Consider the following 22,067-nt stretch of genomic DNA (forward strand, 5'->3'; position numbering starts at 1 on the left):
AAGGACCATTGATGGAAATTGTCAGCAAATCATCCAATGTGTCAGTCTTCAGCTAATTCCTGTAAGTGGTTTCAACTCTGTTGGGACTACTGAAGCCTCTCTCTCACATGGAGCAGTACTCACAGATAAAACTGCACAAAATGTGACAATTGGAATCAAATTTGTGAATCTCGTAATGAAGTTTTCACTGTAAATCTTTATCATTGTCTGATTCAACGTCAATGAAGAAACCAAAAATTTATATTCTGCCTACTCTGCCAATGATCTCTCGCGTTGACGTGCCAGGAGGCAAACCATTTCGATTGAGGGTGAGAAAGGAGGGCGAATTACAACGATGTGAAAACTTCACTTTCCATGCCAGTTGTGAAGATTTCATATTTCTTGTTTCCTCTCATTCAGTGACAATTATTTTCGTGCGAAACAAACTGCTCAGTCGTGTGAGTTTAATTAGAAACAATTTCTCCCGAACACTGGTCGCCAGCTGTAAATTTCTATTCGCTAGTGACGACCGGAAATTTTGCACCTTCAATTAGTGCTGCTGTATATATTGAACAGCTAAGACGACGTGTTGCTGCTATTGAAAACAAAACACCTGATAAATCTGTGTTGTTGCTGAATGATAATGCACGCCCACCAGAATGACTACAGATTTGCTTGCTGAACTTGGTTGAAATCACTTCCGTACCCTCCATACTCATTAGACCTCGCTCTTCTGATTTCCGTCTATCTTTTCTATTCTCTCTCGAACAACATCCAGGAACAGGAGTTTCATGATGAAACTTCTGATAGCAACTGACGTTACAAATTTCTTCAACTCGAAACCACAACAGTTTTACAGGAGAGGCATTGAACTCCTACTTGGTCGCTAGCAGTAGGTCATTGACGAAATGGTGATTACTTCACTGAGTGAATGATTGTTAATTTACGACGTACTATATATATCAATATCTTGTTATTGTGTATCACATCACACAATCAGCAGCAAATCACACATGTAGCAGGAAATCACATCAATATTTCTGCCATTTTCTGTTGTGTGTGTGTGTGTTTGCTAGGTATTTTTTTTAACTCTTGATGTGTTCGAGTCCCTTCGTGGCTAAGCGGTTAGCGTACGCGCCTTTGGCGTGGGAGACCCGGGTTCGATTCTCGGCGGGAGTTCATGTGGTTCGGATTCCATGTTAATCAGTAGGTCCCGTCTCATATAGCCTCGCTGCTGAAAGGGACGTTAAACTCAAAATCAGCTCAACTCTTTTGATGTGTTACTTTGTATTGTATTATATTGTTTTGTAATGTACAGTAGTGTATTTAATAAATAAATAAAGTAATACTACTAAATACCATAGCATTGTAAAAACGGCATAAACTTATGCACCGACCCAATATCAAAATATTCCCCCAGTGCAGCCCTCCTCCTCCTACTTTTCTGGAAGAAAGCCTGCCGGAAATACAAGTCACGTTGTTTGCTGTTCTTATGGAATGCAAATCACCAGAAGAGGTACGAAATTTAAGTCTTCACAGAGTGAACCATTAGTCTTATCGTGATGGCTCAAATAGCCTCCCCAGTGAATGCCTTTATGAATCAATCTTTGTTGACGAACCAAATACATGCAAAACATGGTTGACGTTGCTATGAATCCGGAAGTTGAAACGTGTTTCAGATATGCTCATGTCACATCTGTAGATGTTGTACAATCGTTTTGAAGCCTTAAACACGTGAACGGATATATGACATAACTTGTGTTTGGAACCTGAGGAAAACGCTTGTAACACAATGCATTCACAACTGTGTACAGCATGATTGCTTTAGCAAGTGCCAAAGTAGAGTTTGCCTAGTTTTTACGTTGTTTCTAGTTACGGCATTTATCAGCATATTTTCTTTATTCTGAATTACCAGAAAATTACATCAATAGTTTTGTTATTCTGTTTGTGTGTGTAGGTATTATTTGTTTTTAATAATTTTGATGTGTTTTGGCTATCGGTACATCCAAAGTTTACTTATTAATTAGTGTTATTAACAATCCTTATTGTAGATTAATGCATTTAATATAAGCTTTTGCCACATTAATGTAAAAATACAATAAATACATTTATGTTTGTAACATAAACTGTTATTTTTAAAAATTAATTGGGCCATTTTGCTTTCTATTTTCGATGTTTTATTTTGCCACAACTGCTGGTCTTTAGTAATAACATTTATAATAAAACCTGCCTTGACGTTTAAATTCGATGTATATGAATACTCTATGAATTAAGTAACTTCTGTAGTCATGCTAATCTTAAATCTCTAAATGGTAAGGCTTTTTAATTTTACAAACAGAATTCACTTTAAACAACATTTGAAGCGCATAGCAAATGTTTTCTTGCACTGAGATCGTGATGAAACGTACCTGAGTAAACGTGCTTGGCCTTAGTGCTTTCGTATTTCTTTATACAAGGAAGGTAGTTTTCTTACTAGCAAGTTTGAATTTAAACTTCTTTAAAACTCCTATGACCAAGATGTATAATTTTTAGAAATTGATAAGACTATTAGGAGAGGTATCCGGAAGCTCAATGGATTTTGTTACAAGATGGCATTCATGTTATTCGGAACTGTATTTATCAACCGATTTCGTTTGTTGCTTTTTTTTTTTCCTTCCTTCCTTAGAACTGTCTGAAAAATATTTCACCAACATCGACTACGTACGACTAATGAAAGCATGTGACTATACAATAATTTATTGGCAGCCAATATTGAGTTAGACTTTTCATAATCTTTTTCATCTTTTACAAAAACAATTAAATCTATTGTAATATAAGCAGCGTGTGAGCAAATACTAAGCCTTGTTGTGAAAATATTTAAGTTGAATATTATATTTTCAAATTATCTTGTACGCTATGGAGTTACATTATAATTTTTTTTAACTGTTATTTATCTGTTCTCTTTTCTCTTTTTTTTTCTTTTCCTTTTTTATATTATACTCACTGATGTTTTACTAATATATAAACCTATTGCAATTGGGATTTATTTCCTGTAATAGGTACAAATAAATAAATAAGTACATCAAGAAACTGCAGCGACAACGCCGGAACTCACCCAGCGATTGATACAAACTTCAAAAATCGATTGGAAACTTGTTTTGTTAGTCCACTATTTTCACGATATAGTTTTCAAAAAATAACTATTGAATTTATATACGTAAATATGGCATCACCTTTTGAAAACTTATTATTTTATTCATAGGCATAATTTAATTAACAATGGTAAGTCATCTTTTAAAGCATTTGTCATTTTAGTGTAAGCCAAAGCATTAAAACATTCTACTTACTATTTTAATTATAAGGAAAAGTATTAGTTTACATATTTATTTATTTTCTTTGTGGTCCTTCACATTATGTAGTAAAATAAGGGAAGACATTGCTTATGTGATTTTTCTTTTATTGGTCATTAAAATTGGTGGCAGTTTTTTTCTTACCACGTTATGTAATTGTCATTCATTCTTTTCAAAATACTCGGGTGTCTTCTTCAATGGCCCATAATCAAGTTACACACGAGACTTATAGAAAGGATTTTCTAATGTTTGACTATCCTAGAGAAGTTTAACGAGAAGTGAATTATCGGAAACAGATTTACACAAATTTCCAGAATGATTATTAGTTTTATCTGGAATTTCTGTGTAAATTTGTTTTCGATTATGTACTTCACATTAACTTCTCCAGGACATTGGTATGCAGGGTACATATTACCGGGAAGTGGATGAGGGAATTTCCCTTCTTAATCTTATGATCCTCCTCAAATAAATAAATTGAAGCATCCCTGCTGGGAATGCTTCTTCTCCCCCTACCCCAAACCTTGTTTAATGATAGCTACTTTTTATCCTTTTATGCAGTTTTAATCTTCGGGTTGTATTCCGAAATGAAAGATGTAAACTATACACTTCTGGCTGCTTCTAACTTTATATTCGCAGCTACAACATGTAAGTAAACATTCTTTTCCCCTGTGTTCACCGTCGCCCAGTTAATAACTATTTCATTGTGCCTATAGTTCGCACTTGCAATCGTATGCTTATACCGATCAACTCGTCGCCAGAGGAGAATTTGAATGACGGCATTGTACTAACCAGGGTTGGCAAAAACCATGGCTTTTATTGAAAAAACAAAAACCCGTTTTTTTGTTTAAACCAGATTTTTTTTTTTTTTTTTTTTTGGTTTAATCCTTATCCGGGCAAGACATTTTTGTAACGTAAACTTGCAACCGGGGCCTGTGAGGCCCAGTATATATTTTAAGTGCAGAATACACAAAATCAATGCCTATTGTCACTTACTGTTTAGACTAGTCTAGAATGTACCGGTATATATTTTTGTCAAGTAGCGAAACTTCGTGTCACGCTTTTGTAAGCCAAGCAGAATAGCAAATCCGGTCCAGACATTTTTGTAACGTAAACGGGCAACCGGGGCCTGTCAGGCCCAGTATATATTTTAAGTGCAGAACACTCAAAATTCAATGTCTGTTGCCGCATACTGTTCCGACTAAAGGTTACAATAGTCACGTGTTCAATATATAATTATGTGACAATTTGATCTAATATTTGACAGGAATTTCACTAAAGTTATACGGGGCCTCCTAGGCCCCGGTTGCCCGGTTACGTCAGAAAAAGATTTTCAAACTTAAAAAAAAAAAAAAAAAAAAAAAAAAAAACATTAGCTTTACCAACTCGATATGTTCATGATTTTAACTTCGACGAAAAATAGAATAATTCAGTATTTTATGTCTTCGAAATATGTATGATTATTGAGAAATTTTAGAAAAATGAAGCTACTGGGCCTGGGAGGCCCCGGTTGCCCGGATAAGGGTTAAATAATTTGCTTTATGAATTTATATTATATGGGCAGAAATTTGTTTTGCCGTGGTGTTATTATGCAATAATGAGGTTATGCTGGAAGCGGTCACATTAGCTTAAAGCGAAATCCAAATCGCTTCTCGGCTTACATACGAGAGAAATTGTCCTCCATTTGAAGTCGAAACTGGAATTAATTGGCCACAAATGCGATGTTTCTGCCGACTTACTTACAAAGGACTCCTGATAAAAATACGTTGTACTGATCTTTACATACTTGTTTATATAATTGTCAAGAGTCATTTCAGAAGGACAAAAAGTTGCACAAGTGAAACCATTATACAGAATTATATATAAATCGGGAAGCTCCCGCCTTAGCCATCGGGAAAATTCTGTTATTGTTTCGTATCTAAAATTTTAAAGTCAACGTATCATAATCAGTACGCTAAAACTGAGGTATTAAATTACAATTTTAGTATGTAGATATCATTCAATAAAATTAAAACAGTCCAATCCAAGTTAATGTTGGAAACTACGTAGGCAGTCGATAAATTTTGCCAATTTCTCAATACATTTAAGCAACCTTGGCTTCTTTATAAAAACAACAGCCATTCAAGCAAGCAGAAATATAAAATTTGGCTTTGTTTCGTATGTTTAGGCTTAACATCCTTACGTAATACCGAGGTTATCAAGAAGACGACTCACTTAAAGTGACATACAAACCGCTACTTGGTTTGCACTTGAAAGAAGGGTTGTGGTTCGACCGAGAATTGAATATGGGACGCCTTGATTAAAGGGTGAAAAGGAGATAAAATTAATGCAGATGGTTTGATATGTGGAAACGTCACCATAAAGTTTACATGATTTAAAGCATTTTTCGTTCATTTTGGTTTAAACCAGTTGGTTTTTTGGAAAAAAAAAAAAAAAAAAAAAACAACCTGATTTAAACCAAGGTTTAAACCAGCCAACCGTGGTACTAACTATGTATAACGAAGTCATATATGGATTTGCAAACCTCTTACATTGTTACATACAACACTCAACATGTTCGGAAGTTAGGTGCAGGTACCTTATGCAGTATATAGTTAATTTAATTATTGTTGCTAAGTTTTTTGATGTAATAAATATATTATTTATTACTGTTGTCAATAATTATATTTGTGAGTCGGGAGGGGAAGAGGACGTCATTGTCTCATTTTGAATTCTATGTCGTATTGGACCTCATCTTATCCCCTACATTTCCCCAATATCACTAGTCTAATTCGCAAATTGTTAGTGTATCACTAGATTATGGATTACTAAAAAAGACAGAGTATATTGACAATGTATTAATTATTCGTTAAACCTATACTAAAGATAAGAAATTATATTCAATATGTATCTTATAGCTTCCATAAGTAAATATACTGGATTTTTTTTTTGTTTCATGTAATTATATAATTATTTTATTTCAGGCAGAAATGCATCGGTGTGCAGCCCAGTGTTGTGATAATAATGATATATCAATAGATGGAGTTCATCGATGTGTTGAGAAGTGCTCATTGCCATTGAATGATGCACAAAAGTATGTTCAAGGTGAATTGGAACATTTGCAGGTGTGTATGAAATTGGTACTGAAAATATGTTATTTTCAAAATATTTAAATTCATATTTTAAAACCCTTTCAAGCAGCGGATCCTCATCGCTAGGAAGGGGTTTTGAACTGAGAAGATTCCTTCATTGAACATGCGTTAATCATCCTTTCATCTGCATATTCTTTGCCCTTTCTGTTGCGAATACTGTCGAAGAATTTGCGGGCAGTTGGTAGGACTCCGCGAAGAGTATAATCAGTGAACGTCTTCCTCCAATTGATGTGGGTGGTGTACAAAACGGACGCACACCTTTCATTTCCCTAAAATATTCATCAGTGATATGCCAAACGGTCTCCTTATTAATGCTGAAGATATTGCAGATTTCTCGGAGCCTCCGGTGTTCGTCGTTAGCAATAGGGTTTCTTTATGGAGTCCATAGTTTCGTGATATTTTCCTTTGTCTGTCCTCTCGCTGTTCTCCAAAAACTTTCTGACTGCACAAACGAGTTTCTTTACTCGCATGTACGTGTTCTAGACGCTACTTCATATCTGTAATCATTCGGTAGCAAACCATGGTTTTCCGTGACTAATTTTCCAAATAAATAATAATAATAAATGGTTCCTTAGGCATTGTCAGAACTCCCTTGAGCATTGTTAAAATTTTCTCCACCATCTAAAAAAAAAAAAAAACTGGAGGATAAAACTTACACCTCCCCCCCCAAAAAAAATCTCCAAAAATATACTTCAAAACTTGGATTGAAATGATAACCTTAATGTGATCATAAGTTCTTCAATAATGTTTCTCAGTACACGCCTAGCCCTAGTTTCAGAATTGGCTTTAGCTATGTATTACCAAAAGATCTCCAGAACAGAATACCATTGAGAAAAAAATGTATTTCGGAATCATCCATAACGAATTTAGTTTGTGCTAGACCAAATTGACTGCAACGTGTTCAACTGTAATCTTGGACAAAAAGCAGTGCGACTACATTCCGTTGTTTTTGTAGTACATACTCGCGTATTAATGCAAATAAATAATATCCTTCTCCATGTGTAAGTGGATTACAAATAGAAAATGCTTCACTTAAAAAGGGATTTTCCAACACTACATTTGGATGATTACACACATACAAACGAAAAAGAATTGTATTAAAAAGGAAACAAATGTAATTTTCACTTACGATAATTACAAATGCACAAATCAGACTTTTTTCGATTTACCATAGTTTGAATCAAAGACACCAATTCTTCACTTAAAAGAAGGAAATTAGTAAAGATCTACCTCTGTTTTCTCATCACTACACCTGGGTTTATTACATAACTTAAAACGAAAAATTGCTGCATTAAAAGGAAGATCAGAATCTTCCAAATTCTTCTTGCATATCTGGTGGCATATGTGGGGTATAGTACACTTATCAGGTCGTACAAAGATCCTTTAATCGTAAAATGTATGGTAGAAAAGGAAATTGGCAACTGAAAACGAGATTTAAAAAAATTCCAATATTTCAGTTCTTTTGAAAAAAAAAAGAAAAAATAATTAACCTTTTTAGATTCTTGCATTTTTTGAAAAAACATTGACTTTCAGTTACGTATAAAGGTAACCAAGAAAGTTCTGTTGCTTTTTGTGGAGGTCTATGTTCATTGGCTCTCACACCATGAGTTGAATGCGAATGGAGATAAGGCGAAGGTCAGTTTTTGGTGTGGGTATATCGAACATACTACCTGGTTGTGGCAGTGCAGTTAAACCGTAAACTTGCGTAAGGACATAGTGAACATGGGACCTCCACAGAGCGTCATAAGGGCGCATATGCTGTACGAGTTCAAACGGGTCAAACGCAGCTGCAGCGAGGGGGGAAGTATGCCAGGCTTTTGGCGAGGATGATGTGACTATACGGACAGTGAAGCGGTGGTTTAACAAGTTTTAGGACGGTGACGAAACACTCGAAGACGCACCACCTGCCGGAAGATCAATACATGTATAAAATGAAGATCTTCATGCAGTAATTGAGGCGATTAGTAGTCAGACATGGGAGGGACTGGGACTACAATTCAGCGTGAGTGGAGAAATCATTCGGCAGCATCTCCATCAACTTGAGGAACAGTACAAGTTGGATTGATGGGTCCCACATGATTTGAGTTCGGGCCAGAAGGCAACGCGAGCAGACACCTGTGTTTCTTTACTGTCTCATCTGAGGAAGGAGCCATTTCTGGACAGGGTGTTGACATGTGATGAGAAGTGGATCCTGTACGAGGCCCACCGAGTTCTACCGCGATGGAATCCATGGCATTTCAAAGCGTTTGCAGACTGTCATCGATGCTGATGGGGACTATTTTTGATTTTCCAGATTCGTCTTAGGTGATATGTCGATGTTCGAAGGTGGTGGGTGAAAAAGCGACGGAACTTTTTTGCTTACCTTTATAACTACTGCTTTAGTACTAGTCATCCTTGTATTATGGGTCATACAGCCTTCTCTTGGCCATTTTGTAATTAAAGTTCTCTCGGGCTCACACTCACTATCTTCAATGGGGCTCGCGCTGACTAGTCTGAATGAGACTCACGCTAGCAAGACGGAATCGCTGTTCTCAATGAGACACGCGCTCAATGGATATCCCGCTCATTAACTTCATTAGGACTCACACTGAGCCCGCTCTGTGAGAGACTGTAGTACATATTGTTAAAACGCAAATAAATAATATATCAGTTAAGTATCTGTTTCACACTTGGTAGTCACAATTATGTACATTAAATTGTTGCCCTTGTTAGCTTCAACCCTTTTAAATTCCTGCATTTTTAGAGGAAAATTTTTCGTGATGGGGACAAATAGCCTCGATGCTGACGTCCACATTAAACCTCAACCCAGTCAAAATTTTGAGTTTCAGTTGAGTAGCTACTGCCTCAGTACTGTTCATTTGAGTATTATGGTTCATACGTTGTTCTCTTCAGAATGAAACAAGCTTTCAAATGGTACATTGTGAATGATGTACAAGAGAAGGGGAATTTGGGATAACATTTCCCTAAGAAAATCCCTTTTATTAAGTTTTGCACCCTGTAAAGCGGGCCCGGCTACAGGTAGGCCTACCCGAATATAATTTACTGTGCAAAATACTGTGACCTACATGTAATGCGCACACAAAGTTTCGTTGCAATGCAGAGTAGTTACGTGGGTAAAAATATTTCTCAATTCTAGTTGACAATGCAAATGAGATACTATCACAGAATCGAACCCAATAACAACACTCTTATCCTTCTAATGTACCACGCATTATACTCAAATTACACCACTCAATTCCATTCGCTAATAAATATGCAACAATTCCACATAAATAACAGCTCAATTTCCTGTTTGCCTTAAAACTAAATTACTGCGCAGAAAACAAGTTACTGCGCAGCTATTGTCGGCCGGTGCTTGTTGAAACTTGCTCCACTCACTTGATAGACATAGATAATTGCGCCGCTGTTGTTCGCGTGTTGGGTCACTTATTCTGGTTACAAAAAAATTCAGTCTTCATAGCAGGGACGGTATTAAGGGTGGACGGGGGTGGGCGACCCCACCCGATGGATAGCCTCTCCCACCCCAACAGAAGTAAAATAATGAAGGTGACATCCTGTACTTCAAAAGCAATAGGTATTACTTTCGATTGTAATGTAATAGGTTCTAGGACCGTGTTTAACTCTGCAATGAACAATGATTTTAAGTGGGATAAGCAGTCTTCACCCTAAAAGTGAACACTTCCTCTCGTTTGAGAAAATTGAACCACTTGCACGTCATTATGAACGTGATGTCGGTAGTGTAGAGGTGGAACTGAAACTTCTTCCGAAAGTTTGGAAACGTTATGAGGAGGAAAAGCAATGCAAAATTACCTCAGTTTCTCAGTTTATTGAAGTGATGGATCGTTTCAAAATTGCTTTTCATGAAATTCACAAATTAGCCGTAATTGCTTTCACTATTCCTGTATCTAGTTCACCATGTGAGCGCTCTTTCTCGTGTCTTAGACGGGTTAAAACATATCTAAGAAATCGAATGGCAAACGGTCGCCTAAGCGATCTTTGTTTCCTTTGCTGTAGAGGATGTGGTAAACGTATTCGATGCTGGACATAAAAATCGACGCATTGCATTTCATTAATGAGCAGGTATAAAACTTTATTGTAAGCTTGTTCGTACCATGTGATCAGCCCTGCATAGTTTAAAATGCATTGTCGTTTGTATGGATCATGATGAAGTTTTGTTAGTTGCTATTTACTTCTTTATCCAGTTTATATTTTTTTTCTAACGTGAGTTTCAGTTTCAAAGATATCTGTGTAAGCTATGATCAAACAATCATGCTGTCGAATTTCCCTATTCTTTTAGTAACATAGGTCTTTACTGTTGCATATAGAGATCACGTCAAAAAATCTAATGTGGACAAATTAAGAATATATGAGAGAAAATATAAATTATTTATGTTTTTTTGTCTCTTGCTTTCTTGTAATAAATCCTTCAAAGATAAAAATGTTTGCAGTAGCCTATTTTATCTTTGTTTTACTTTATGTACTTGTTGTATATTTTATGTTATGAACGAAAGGTAGAGTATTATCTGTTAGTCTGTGTTGTTTGAACCTTCTTTTTATTTCTATGCATTCATGTGCATTCTTGGAGGGAGAGGAGGTAAAGCTGTCTTGAACTTCATCGACTACGGAGTACACACTGTTATTATTGTTTAAAAAAACTGGAAGTAGAGGTAATGTGTCTAGTGATGGGCAATGGGAATATTCCCGGTGGGAAGGAAAATAAAAATTGGAAATATTTCCGGTTTTTTTTTTTTTTTTTTTGGCATATAAATTCCCGGGAAGGAATTTATTTCCATTTCTTTATTTCATTTTCCATATCATCAGAAAAAAATAATTAATTTCATTTATTATGATTTACTTTTAGGCAGGGTGCGAATTACCAGGAGGATGAGGGGGATTTCCCCCATCAATCACATTTTGTTTCCCCCAAAGAAGTCAGCTGAAGTATCCCCACCGGGGATGCTCGTTCCCCCTTCCAAACTATGTTTAGTATAACGCCAAATTTCACTGATTATTGTCGCTTCTTGTAAGTTTAATCTTTGAGCTGTATTTCGAAATAAGCGATATAAACTATTCATTTTTGGTTATTTCTAATTTCCCCACTATTTTGTTTAGTTAAACACCGTGTGCGTGGGTTTTCTCGGGGTTCTCCCGTTTCCTCCCACCTTCTTCATTCCACCATTTCATTCATTACTCATTATCACCGTCTCCTTTAGCCTAACCGGCATAACCGTGGGACGTAAAACTCAGAATTTCATTTCAATTTCATTTGTTTAGTTAAACTATATTATTATGACTACAGTTGTTACTTGCAACCGTATCCTCATACCCTTCAGTTCGTCGTTGTTCGTGAATTTGAATACTCTAATTGCGCAAAACAAAGTCACATATGGATTTATAAATGCTCTTAGCGGTTAACCAAGAAGAAGTAAACAAATAACTTCTTCCACCATAGTTGACGAAGGTCGGACATGTCATATTCATCCTGTACATTTGTATCGATTATCATCCCGTTTTAATTTTTGTCGTCTTTCATTTTCCAGTATATTCTTTGTTTGCGCATGGTCCTCATTCCCTAGTAGTTTGCGTGTATGCAACTCAAAAGTTGCGTTTAATTTGTGCTAATTAGCATAGTAGTCACTGTCTTTTACAGTTTACGGAAATGAACTTTTGAAACTGTACTCAAAATCTGAGATATATTTTCTCTCGTGGCTATATATTAACGTATATGCTGGGGATGCTCCCCTAGTGAGCAGAGATGATAGTGAAGGTGAGTAAGCGCATAATTGAAGATTTGTTTCAGCATTTGCTAATACGACTGGTTCTTCATGTCATTGTCTATGTCTGTATAAGCACTTCAACTGGAGCGGGCTTTTTAAAGTTAACCTTTCATTTTTCCATCTTTCTTTTCGCTGTACAGTTTGCTTTCAACGCCAATAATGTTATCTGGTAAACTTCAATGTAATGTTTATAATTTATTTGAATAACGTAGCACATAAGTGAATCAACTCATCTGTAACCTAACAGTAAAGTAATTGTAAGTGTTGACTTCCTGAGCTCCATCATGAATCGACATACATATATATATATATATATATATATATATATATATATATATATATATATATACTGTATATATAATTTAAGAGTGCAGTTTTTGCGGGGAGTAGAAGTGCAAGCTCGAAATTTGAATTTAGTTTTATATATATATATATATATATATATTTGGCCTTGGATTTGACCTTGATGCCAGGAATTGGGACCAGCAACAATTCATTTCTCGTATGACAGGCTAATACCTAGAATCTTTTTTAAAGTAAGTCCGGATTAAGGGTACTGATAATTTTAGTGATTTTCATAATACTGAAGTAGGTTTTCTTTTGCAAGCTCTGTGTAATAACGCAAAGTGGAAGATTTAAATATAAGTGGAAAAATCAACATATGCTTGTGATCATGGTTATCGCTCGGGCCGAATTATTAAGTAAATAAACCATAGAGAGCTAGAAGAGTGGGTACAACATTTAAACACGTTCAGAAAGGTCAGGTGTTGTGGTGTGTGCATATCAGACAATATATACGTTTATAGTTATTGTCTAGACTTATTGAATTAATAAAGCTCTTATTACAGATGCCATATGTGTGTGGAGGGGGATAAGCCATTATTGTCTCATTTTGAATTATTCCGCCTTCAGAGTTTACGTCCTGTTGGCCTAATTTTATCCCCCCCCCCCATTATAGATTATCTAATTCGCACACTACTTTTAGGTTTTAAATAATTTGGAGGTTTAAAAAAATCGTTGACTGTACTTTATATAACTAATTAATAATATGATTTTTTCATTTTCATTTCCATTAGCTAGAAAGTAGCAAATTCCAATTTATAAATGATGAAAAGGGACACGTTTGTAAAGTAATCTTGAAATTTTGTAGACATACAGGTGAAATACTATGAATACACCACGAACAATCGTTAGTAATAGATGTTGGTCTGTTTGTTGTCTCTTAATCGAATTTCGCTCTCTGGACTTTCTATACCAAATGTTTTTTCCAACATAAGACATATTGTAAGTAATACATTTAAGATATGCGTACTCTCTAAATATAATAAAATAGCATAATACTGTTCAAAATAGACGTTTTAAAGAATCTTCTGGAGACAATAGTAATAAATATACTCTCGTAAAAAAAAAAAAAAAAAAAAAAAAAACTAATTTTATTTTGAAATCATAATATAGAATACAATTTTCTTTGTGTTTGTACATAAATTCCCGGAGTATTCCCATTTTTGGGAATCTTCCCGGGAAAATTCCAGAAAATTATATTCCCGGGAATTTGCCCATCACTAAGTATATATGTCTAGCACGCGAAATTCTGTAGGTCGAGCATATAGCCACGAACTCTCGCAGCCCATCCTAAGTCCTGCATTTCTTCAGTCTCACCAGGCAAATGCTGGAATTGTACCTTCTATAAGGCCAAGACAGCTGTTTTCCACATCCTTGTTCCTCCCCTATTTCGGCCTGAGCCTTAGCTAACTAAAGAGTATAAAAATTGAAACTTAATTATTGTCAAAAAATGCCTACATTGTCCAGTTCTCATTTTGATTGTCCGCCCACCCGCAACTAGGTCCGCCTCTTTCCGCTGATCCCATCAAACGCTTCTGGTGCCGTCCCTGCTTCATAGCCGTATCACCTTGAGATTATGACTTCATACCAACACTGAAAGAGCCATTGCGTGCAACACGCTTTCGAACACGTGAAGACATTGCCACAGCAGTGACGCGTGAGATCCGAAGATTCGCTCATGGTGAAGCCACGGGTATTCTGCCTTCTTCCACAGCGTTGGCAGTGTGTGTGATGGATTCTTTGGGAGACTACTTCGATGGACTTTAAGATACACAGGTACATGTTCCTGCCCTATACTATTGTGTACTGTTGCAATTGACAGTAAAACACGTTTGAAACGAATTTTTTTCGTCTTTTTTCTCGTTCTATATCTTTATGGTGGTGTGTGTGTTCATCCATCTCCCTACATGTAATGTTTAAATATGAACTAACCTTCCATTTGTAAATTTAAGATTTTTTTTTTTTTATCGTTACCATTTTCGAGAGAAAAAAAAAATAGTTGCCATGAGTTTTACAATGTTCCTTGTACATATATATATGACCTATTAAATGCCCTAAAACACGTGGTAAAATGACTTAAAGATTGTGAAAACTGACAATTAAATATGTAACTGCTGTAACTTAAAAATAATACAACGAAACCAGATGATGGACATGGTGTCCACGATACCAGGAAAATAAATGGCATAGCTTCTTCAGTTGAAATATGCAAGTTTGATTTAAAGAAAATAGCCAAACAAAATATAGATTTAAATAATTAACGAATAAGACAAATACAGTAAATCATTCAGCGTAAAATGCACTGATTTTCAGCATCTTGGCGTACGGTGAAGCACGTTGTGTTTCTATATGTTACGCGTCACTGCACAGGTAACAATAATAACGAAAAGTATATAAAAACTTAGAAAATTGTACAACATCGCACCTCAGGAGATGTTCTCCGTATAACGCAAGACTTAACACGCAAAATTTCATAGATAGGGGTTGACGATCGGAACACACTCGCGTACTATTGGATAGTGAAATCGGTACATCTATGTCAAACTTCATTCCTTGCGATCACTTTAGTTGCAATATCTCTTCATCTGATCTTGCATCCGAGTTTGAGCTCAATAGAGATGCGTGGTACTTTCCGCTTGACAACACAGAAACAAAGAATAAAGACTGTAGATCAGATTTTTTTTCTTTCTTGTAAATTGTAATCCTATGCAAAAACATGTGTACCTCGATGCAAGGTCTTGAGCAATATTATAAGAGAAATGACTTAAAATCAGAAAAAAGACGTAAACACGAAAAATATGCCAAAAAAGCGCTTTAAACTTACCTTTTTTTCTTGGGGGGGGGGGGAGTTCAGATCAAAATGCAATATGTATCTTTGATGGACATTGTGTCCACAATACGAGAAAAAAGATGTCATTTCATCTACTTCTGCCCCCCTTAGTTATAACTTAAGATATTCATAACTGCTGCTAACTAATATAGGAATCCTCATAGACAGCCAGTGTCAAATGTGATGATATTCATAACTGCTGCTAACTAATATAGGAATCCTCATAGACAGCCAGTGTCAAATGTGATGATATTCATAACTGCTGCTAACTAATATAGGAATCCTCATAGACAGCCAGTGTCAAATATGATGACGGTTTAAAGTGGTTTAAAGAAACGGGTTCAGTGCATAACAGACGTCGATCTGGAAAACCTAAGATAGCCAAGATTGAGAAAACGATGCCAGTACTGACATAATTCGTAAAGTCTCCCCAAGAAAAGTATTCAATGATTGTCTGCACAATGCGTGTTAACTAGAGTTCGATAAACAGGACTATGCAAAAACATTAGTGGCATTCATACAAGGCTCAGATACAGTAATATCTCAACGAAGATGATCCAAATCGGAGGATGGAGTTCTGTGAGTGGTATGTCAATCAGGTGGAACGTGATCCAGACTTTGAGCGAAACATTCTGTCACGTGTGTTTTTTATGTAAACAGATAGAAATGCGTTATTGATCACCAGATAAGCTACATTGGCAAAACCCGGTAAACATGGTTGAGGTAAGGAGGGTGGGTGAGATATACATATCATTGGTCAATTTTTCATTGAGGAAACAATGAATGCTGACAATCACCTCCAATTGTTACGAGATATTACCTTTAGTGTATATGCTGGAGGGGTCCTTTCCTAAGTTCTTCCAACGCGATGAAGCACCACCTCGTTATGAGAACATAGTTCATTTATTAGGTAGTCCTTAATGACCAATTTCCTGATTACATGGATTGATAGACGAGGACAAATTGAATGACCAGCTAGGTCTTCCGCCACTTTATAGGTGATCTCATCGTAAAGCTATGGTTCATGTTGTTTCGATACATGACATGCTTCGCCTTCGTCACCTAATTACTGAGAGCTGTGATGCCGACACTCCAAAAACTGTTAAATGTAAGACGGTGTTCATCCGAGACTCGCCTACGTCTGTTTGCAGGAGCGAGGCAAGCACATTTTGTGAATCAATAACTTTTCACCGAATAAAGGTATGGGAGAACTAGTTTTATTATTGTGTTTCTCGTAAAATAATGTCGCATAGCTCTTCCCTTCCCATTTAAAAGATGTAACAACCCGTTTTACCGGTTGTTATATTGGAACTGTTGATAATCATGTTGGCCCTCGTATAATGCTACTGTACCAGTCGTGTTGTTTTATTATTCTTGTTTTATGTTTATCATATTTTCTGGTAATTATAATTTGTTTTCTTTGTCGATGGTAAGGAGGCATGTCCGTCATATTGGCACAGATGTGATATATCTATGTAACCTAATTTATGATATGAAACACACACCAAAATTTTAGCGAATATTTCTTTGAAGTCGGTTACTATAGATTTAGTTCAAGCTACAGCATGATGCGTAAGAGTTTATTACTACCGTATACGATATTCTTAAAACGAGCTTAATATCTAATTAAATCTAATTATTTAAAATCTATATTACCTTGTGTATAAACTTTATTCGGAAAAATGAAAATGCAACTTCCGCTTCCGTTGAAGATTGCAGTGTGTGCCATTCTTTTGTTAACAGTAGAAAGGTCGTTCTTGCTAGTAATGCAAGAGGGCGTTGAATTGCTATTCGGTGCATACGTAATGCTGATTTGGCAAAATGGCGATTGATGAGTTGCTGGAATTCCTTGTTGTCCTGGCAACCAGTCAATATTGACACGGAGTGAGTAGGTAAGTTCTAAATTTTATGTTATACGGTATTTTTCAGTAATTAGAAAATTAAATTTAACATATATAATTATTGTTTAGGCGGCTAGGTGCCGGTACTGCGATATAATTGCTATAAAAATTGTTTTAGTTATAGTCGAGTATGTGATATTGAAAACGCGTTTATCGAGGCCTGGTTCCGAGAGAGGGAAGACGCAGTTAATTCTTATGTACAGTAGAGCGTCGATTATCCGTAGTAATTGGGGGACATGGGTGTTCGGAAAACTGGTTTGTTCGGATAATCGAACTGTACTGTACTGTACTGTACTGCACTGTACTTCTACAGCCAGTGCCAAACCGACAGAAGTGTGCTGATTGTTGAAACACAGCGACTGGCGGCTTGGCCGGTCAGCAGCGCCTTATGAAGGCCCCATTAGAAGCAATGTTCCGCCAGCGGTGGCTCAGTGCGGCGACTACTGTGGGAAACTTGGTTTCGGAGTGAGGGGATGATGGACGGTAGGGTGGGAGAGTAACAGGTGCGAGCGAGTACACAGTTCGGTTGACCGACGTTCGGATAATCGACGCTCTACTGTACTAGTGTGGTTAGACGGTGGCCGTGTCAGTGCTCCAAAAAGTTTAGAAATTTTGCAACAAAACGTTTATTCCGGACATTAACCTTGATGAAATTGTTATTTAGGCTTAACCTAGTTTGTTTTGGCAAGATAAGAGGAGCCTGACTCAAAATTTGTATGTAACCTTCTTTCGGCAAAAGGCCACCGAATATCACCTCCGCCATTACTATAATTATAAAGTAATGAGGCGGGAGGTGTAGTCGTCGAAATCCGTCGCTTCAGACTACGGGATCTACCTTCTATAAATCGTAGAACGTCGAGCTGGTGGCCTGAAGAAAGGGAATTCGGTGTTTTAGTTTGCAGGTTGGACGAAACATAGCCTCTCCTGCATAATCCAAAGATTGAGGGGGCCAGTTTGTGTAAACTTCTAGCGAAAAGCGTTGGAGAACTGGTAATATCAAATTTTCCTTTTTCAATTCTAGACAGTATAGTAATTTATGGAATGAAAATCTTCGAAACCAATATGTGCAGATAAGTAAGGGTGCATCACACGTCTTCGTAACTCACCACATTTTTGTCCACTCATAAATATATTGAATAAAAATCGAAATGTGATCGAATGACTAAACGCACTACTTTTAATACGTCCATTTGATAAAAATATACATATGTGTGTTTCTATTATGTCATAGATTCTCACTATGGTGTAGGGTATAATTTTACTTTGACCATGTCCCTGAATATGTTTTGTTTATTGTAATTTTACCTTGACTGCGCCTATGAATATGTTCAGTTCGGTATGAAATTTTCTTTTGTATTGCGAAACATGTTTTGAATAGGGGAGAACAAACTCATATGCGGTACTAGATTTAATTTTTCGGTTATTCACATATTTCGTGGGTTAAATTGATTCGTCGTAAAACTTTATTTTGATTGTATTAACACATATTTGTCTTGTCGTCGGTGAATATAGATTAATCTAACTCAACTTGCCACTCTTCAAATAAACTAGATAGGCTGTTATGTGTTATGTGGATCCATCACCTTTTGATAACGAATTGTGAGTCTGAGACGTTCTGGTATCATTGACGATATGTAGACCCTGTCATATAGATGTAGAGATTTTTTTTTCATTGATCATTTGTAAATATTTTATTTTTTTCGCTCCATTAATAGTAGTGCTTGTAATCGATTCATAAGCCAAAGAAGATTACTATATGCTACTTGCTACTTATTCACATTCAAATTGAAATGAAAGTTATGATAGTAGTATACGGGCTTATGTCTGTTGTTATATTCAAAATATGAATGACAGGAGTAGGTATCGATTAAACTGAACGAACGTCAATACAATAGTAAATTTTGTAAAGAAGTAGAGAGGATGGACCACTGATATGTCTGTGTTATTATTTTTTTTTCCTTCTTTGATTTATCCTGATTTAACGTGTATTAATGAAGAGTGCTGAAATTTTGAGAATCTAGACAATACTCTTGTGCTACACTAATGTAACAGCATAGTCACATAAAATATATACTTGAAATACTGCGACGCAGGCAAATATTCGGAACTTTGTGTGTGTGTGTGTGTTAATATATGTTATTGGGTAATTATTTGATGATTGGCAAGAATAAATAGTTACAATAATCCGGCTTTATAATTTCGAATGATTGTTCATAGATTCAAGTCCATGCAGCTCTAAATATACATATGTAGTGTAGTTTTTTTTTTTTTTTTTTTTTTTTCACTCTTGGTTTGCTGCTGAAACAAGAACTTGAAATCTTTTGATATCTTCCGTTGCGCATACGTATCGAATATTCCATTATAACTTTCGTTAGGTTAGATTAGCCTTAGTAATTAACAATTTCATTTCTGATAAATATAAATGTATGATACATTTTATAGGTTAAGGACAGTTAGGAAAATCTAAAGCTAATACAACCTGATTTTTTTTTTATTTTTTTTTTTTTTTTTTTATAAATGTATGATACATTTTATAGGTTAAGGACAGTTAGGAAAATCTAAAGCTAATACAACCTGATTTTTTTTATTTTTATTTTTATTTTTTTATTTATTTTATTTTTTTTTTATTTATTTTTTTTTGTTCTCTGAAAATTATGTATAGTTATAAAGAGCGGACCTGAATCTAAGATGACCACCGCTAATATCAAGTACACCAGCTATAACATATTCCTACAATGTTATATTACGACTATCTCTGACTTATTAGTCTCTGGCACAGCTGTTAGGGACTTTGTATTAGGGACACTATATTTATTTATTTATTTATTATTATTACTTTAACTGTCCATCTGTGTCAGCCACACACATCAGAGTATTCGTTGTGGGAATGCATACGCTACATTGCATTAGATTGTTCTTCACATTGATTATAGTTTTTTTTTTCTTTCTTTATTTTAGGACAGGTTACAGCGATGTGTAATGCAGTGTAACGATACCATAAAGGATAAAATGGGTGTAAACCCTTCTGAATCAGAGGTTAGTTGATTTGTTAATATGTTTGAACTATCACGGTTGGCAAACACTTGTGTCTCAACATTTTGAAGTCCAGCAGTAATTATTCTTTCTTAGTGAAGAAAGTTATTGTGAGGCGGACAACTAGCCCCAACGTTGACGCCCCATTAAATATCTAATAACACTAGTCGACAAAAAAGTACTTTTTCTCTGGCACACGGAAGGAAATACCTGATTCTAATAGAACTTTTCATGTAGAATTCGAATCTGCAATCAGTTTTTCTCCATCACCCTCAGTTTTCCCGTGACAGAGGGATTTTCGGGAAATTTCCTTTTTTATTATTTTCATACCTGTAGCTCGGGTACCCTTAGGTATATAAATACACAAATTATATTGTATATTAGCTTGATTTATACTTAGTAAGCCCTCTAAGTTTCATAAGAATCGCATTTTTCTTTCTAAAGAAATAAACATATTTATATAAAAAAATATGATGTGTGTACTGTTAATTTTACCATGTTCGTTAGTGCAGATAAAATCACATATAACTTCCACGAAAATTACAATAGAAGCACGGTTTATACCTCATTGTACTTCCAATAAAACATATTTTCAATGATGTATACACCATGTCACCATTTTTTTAGGGAATTTCTAGAGGGATTTTGTGGGAAATTCCCTCCAAAAAGTAGTTTAAAAGATTTTTTTTTGTCTCAACTTGCTATTTGTATATAGGGATACAGAAACAGGAACTGCACTAAAACATAATTTTATGTCTACTTAATAAATAATACAAAAGAAGTGAGTGCTATCTTCTTAATAAATGAACACTTACTTATCTTAACTAAAATGTTTTAGTTGTCGACTTTCTTGTGTTTGGCTTCTGGAACATCTCTTTTGAGTGTCCAACAGTAATCAGCTAGCATTTGTGAACTACACTGTCCCTGATATCTCTTCTCCATGGAGAAAATTTCCTGGTGAAAACGTTCCCCATGCTCATCACTAACAGCACCAAGGTTTTCAGGAAAGAAATCCAGGTGGGAGTCTAGAAAGTGAACTTTAAGGGACATGTTGCAACCCATTTCTTTGAATGATTGCAGGAAATCACAATTTCACGGTAATTTGGGGCTTTCTGGTTTCCTAAAAAAAATTCTCTGTTAAACTTTTAAATGAACACCAAGCTGCTTTTTCTCAACCGGAGTTGAGAGATCCTCAAATTTTGGTCACGAATCAAACATCTTATTTGGGGGTCTACAAAAATCCCTTCCTTGATCTTAGCGTCACTAACCCGAGGAAATTTTCCTTGAGGTAACAAAATCCTGCATTACTTTTGTCCATTGCCTTACAAAGTTTTTGAAGAGCCCCAACTTTATGTGAAGAAGAGGTAGAATTATCTTATCAGGGCTCACCAGTGAGGAATAAACATTCTTTTGTCCAGGAGTTAATACACGCTTTGGCCATTCCTTCTTGATGTAATGTTCCGCTTTGTTTCTGCTGTCCCATTCGCAGAGGAAACAACAATATTTCGTATAACCAAGCCGCAAACCCATTAACAAAGAAATAACTTTTAAATCACAGCAAACGGTCCACTTGTATTTCTCATACAGAATTTTTTCTAACACTATTTTGAAGTTTTCATAAGTTTCCTTCATATTAGTTGCATAAGCCAAAGGCACTGAAGGAAATTCGTTTCCATTGTGCCAAAGGATAGCCTTCAAACTAGTTTTGGAAGAGTCAATAAACAATCTCCACTCTGTACTTATATGTG

At 35.8% G+C, this 22,067-nt stretch overlaps 1 protein-coding gene across 3 annotated transcripts in view; it reads left to right on the forward strand.

Annotated features, from left to right (window-relative positions):
• Window positions 1-22,067, forward strand: part of LOC145668471 (protein FAM136A) — a 37,852-nt gene that overhangs the window by 10,000 nt on the left and 5,785 nt on the right. The window contains exons 2-3 of one of the 3 annotated variants that reach the window (XM_081736389.1): window positions 6,269-6,409; window positions 20,245-20,322. In XM_081736389.1, coding sequence (XP_081592515.1) covers window positions 6,269-6,409; window positions 20,245-20,322 — 219 coding nt within the window. The remainder of the gene's footprint in view (window positions 1-6,268; window positions 6,410-20,244; window positions 20,323-22,067) is intronic. The other 2 variants (XM_081736390.1, XM_081736391.1) reach the window with 2 other exon arrangements.

Source organism: Thermobia domestica, chromosome 13, assembly GCF_964235325.1.
Source record: "Thermobia domestica chromosome 13, izTheDome1.hap1.1, whole genome shotgun sequence".
Lineage (NCBI taxonomy): Eukaryota > Metazoa > Arthropoda > Insecta > Zygentoma > Lepismatidae > Thermobia > Thermobia domestica.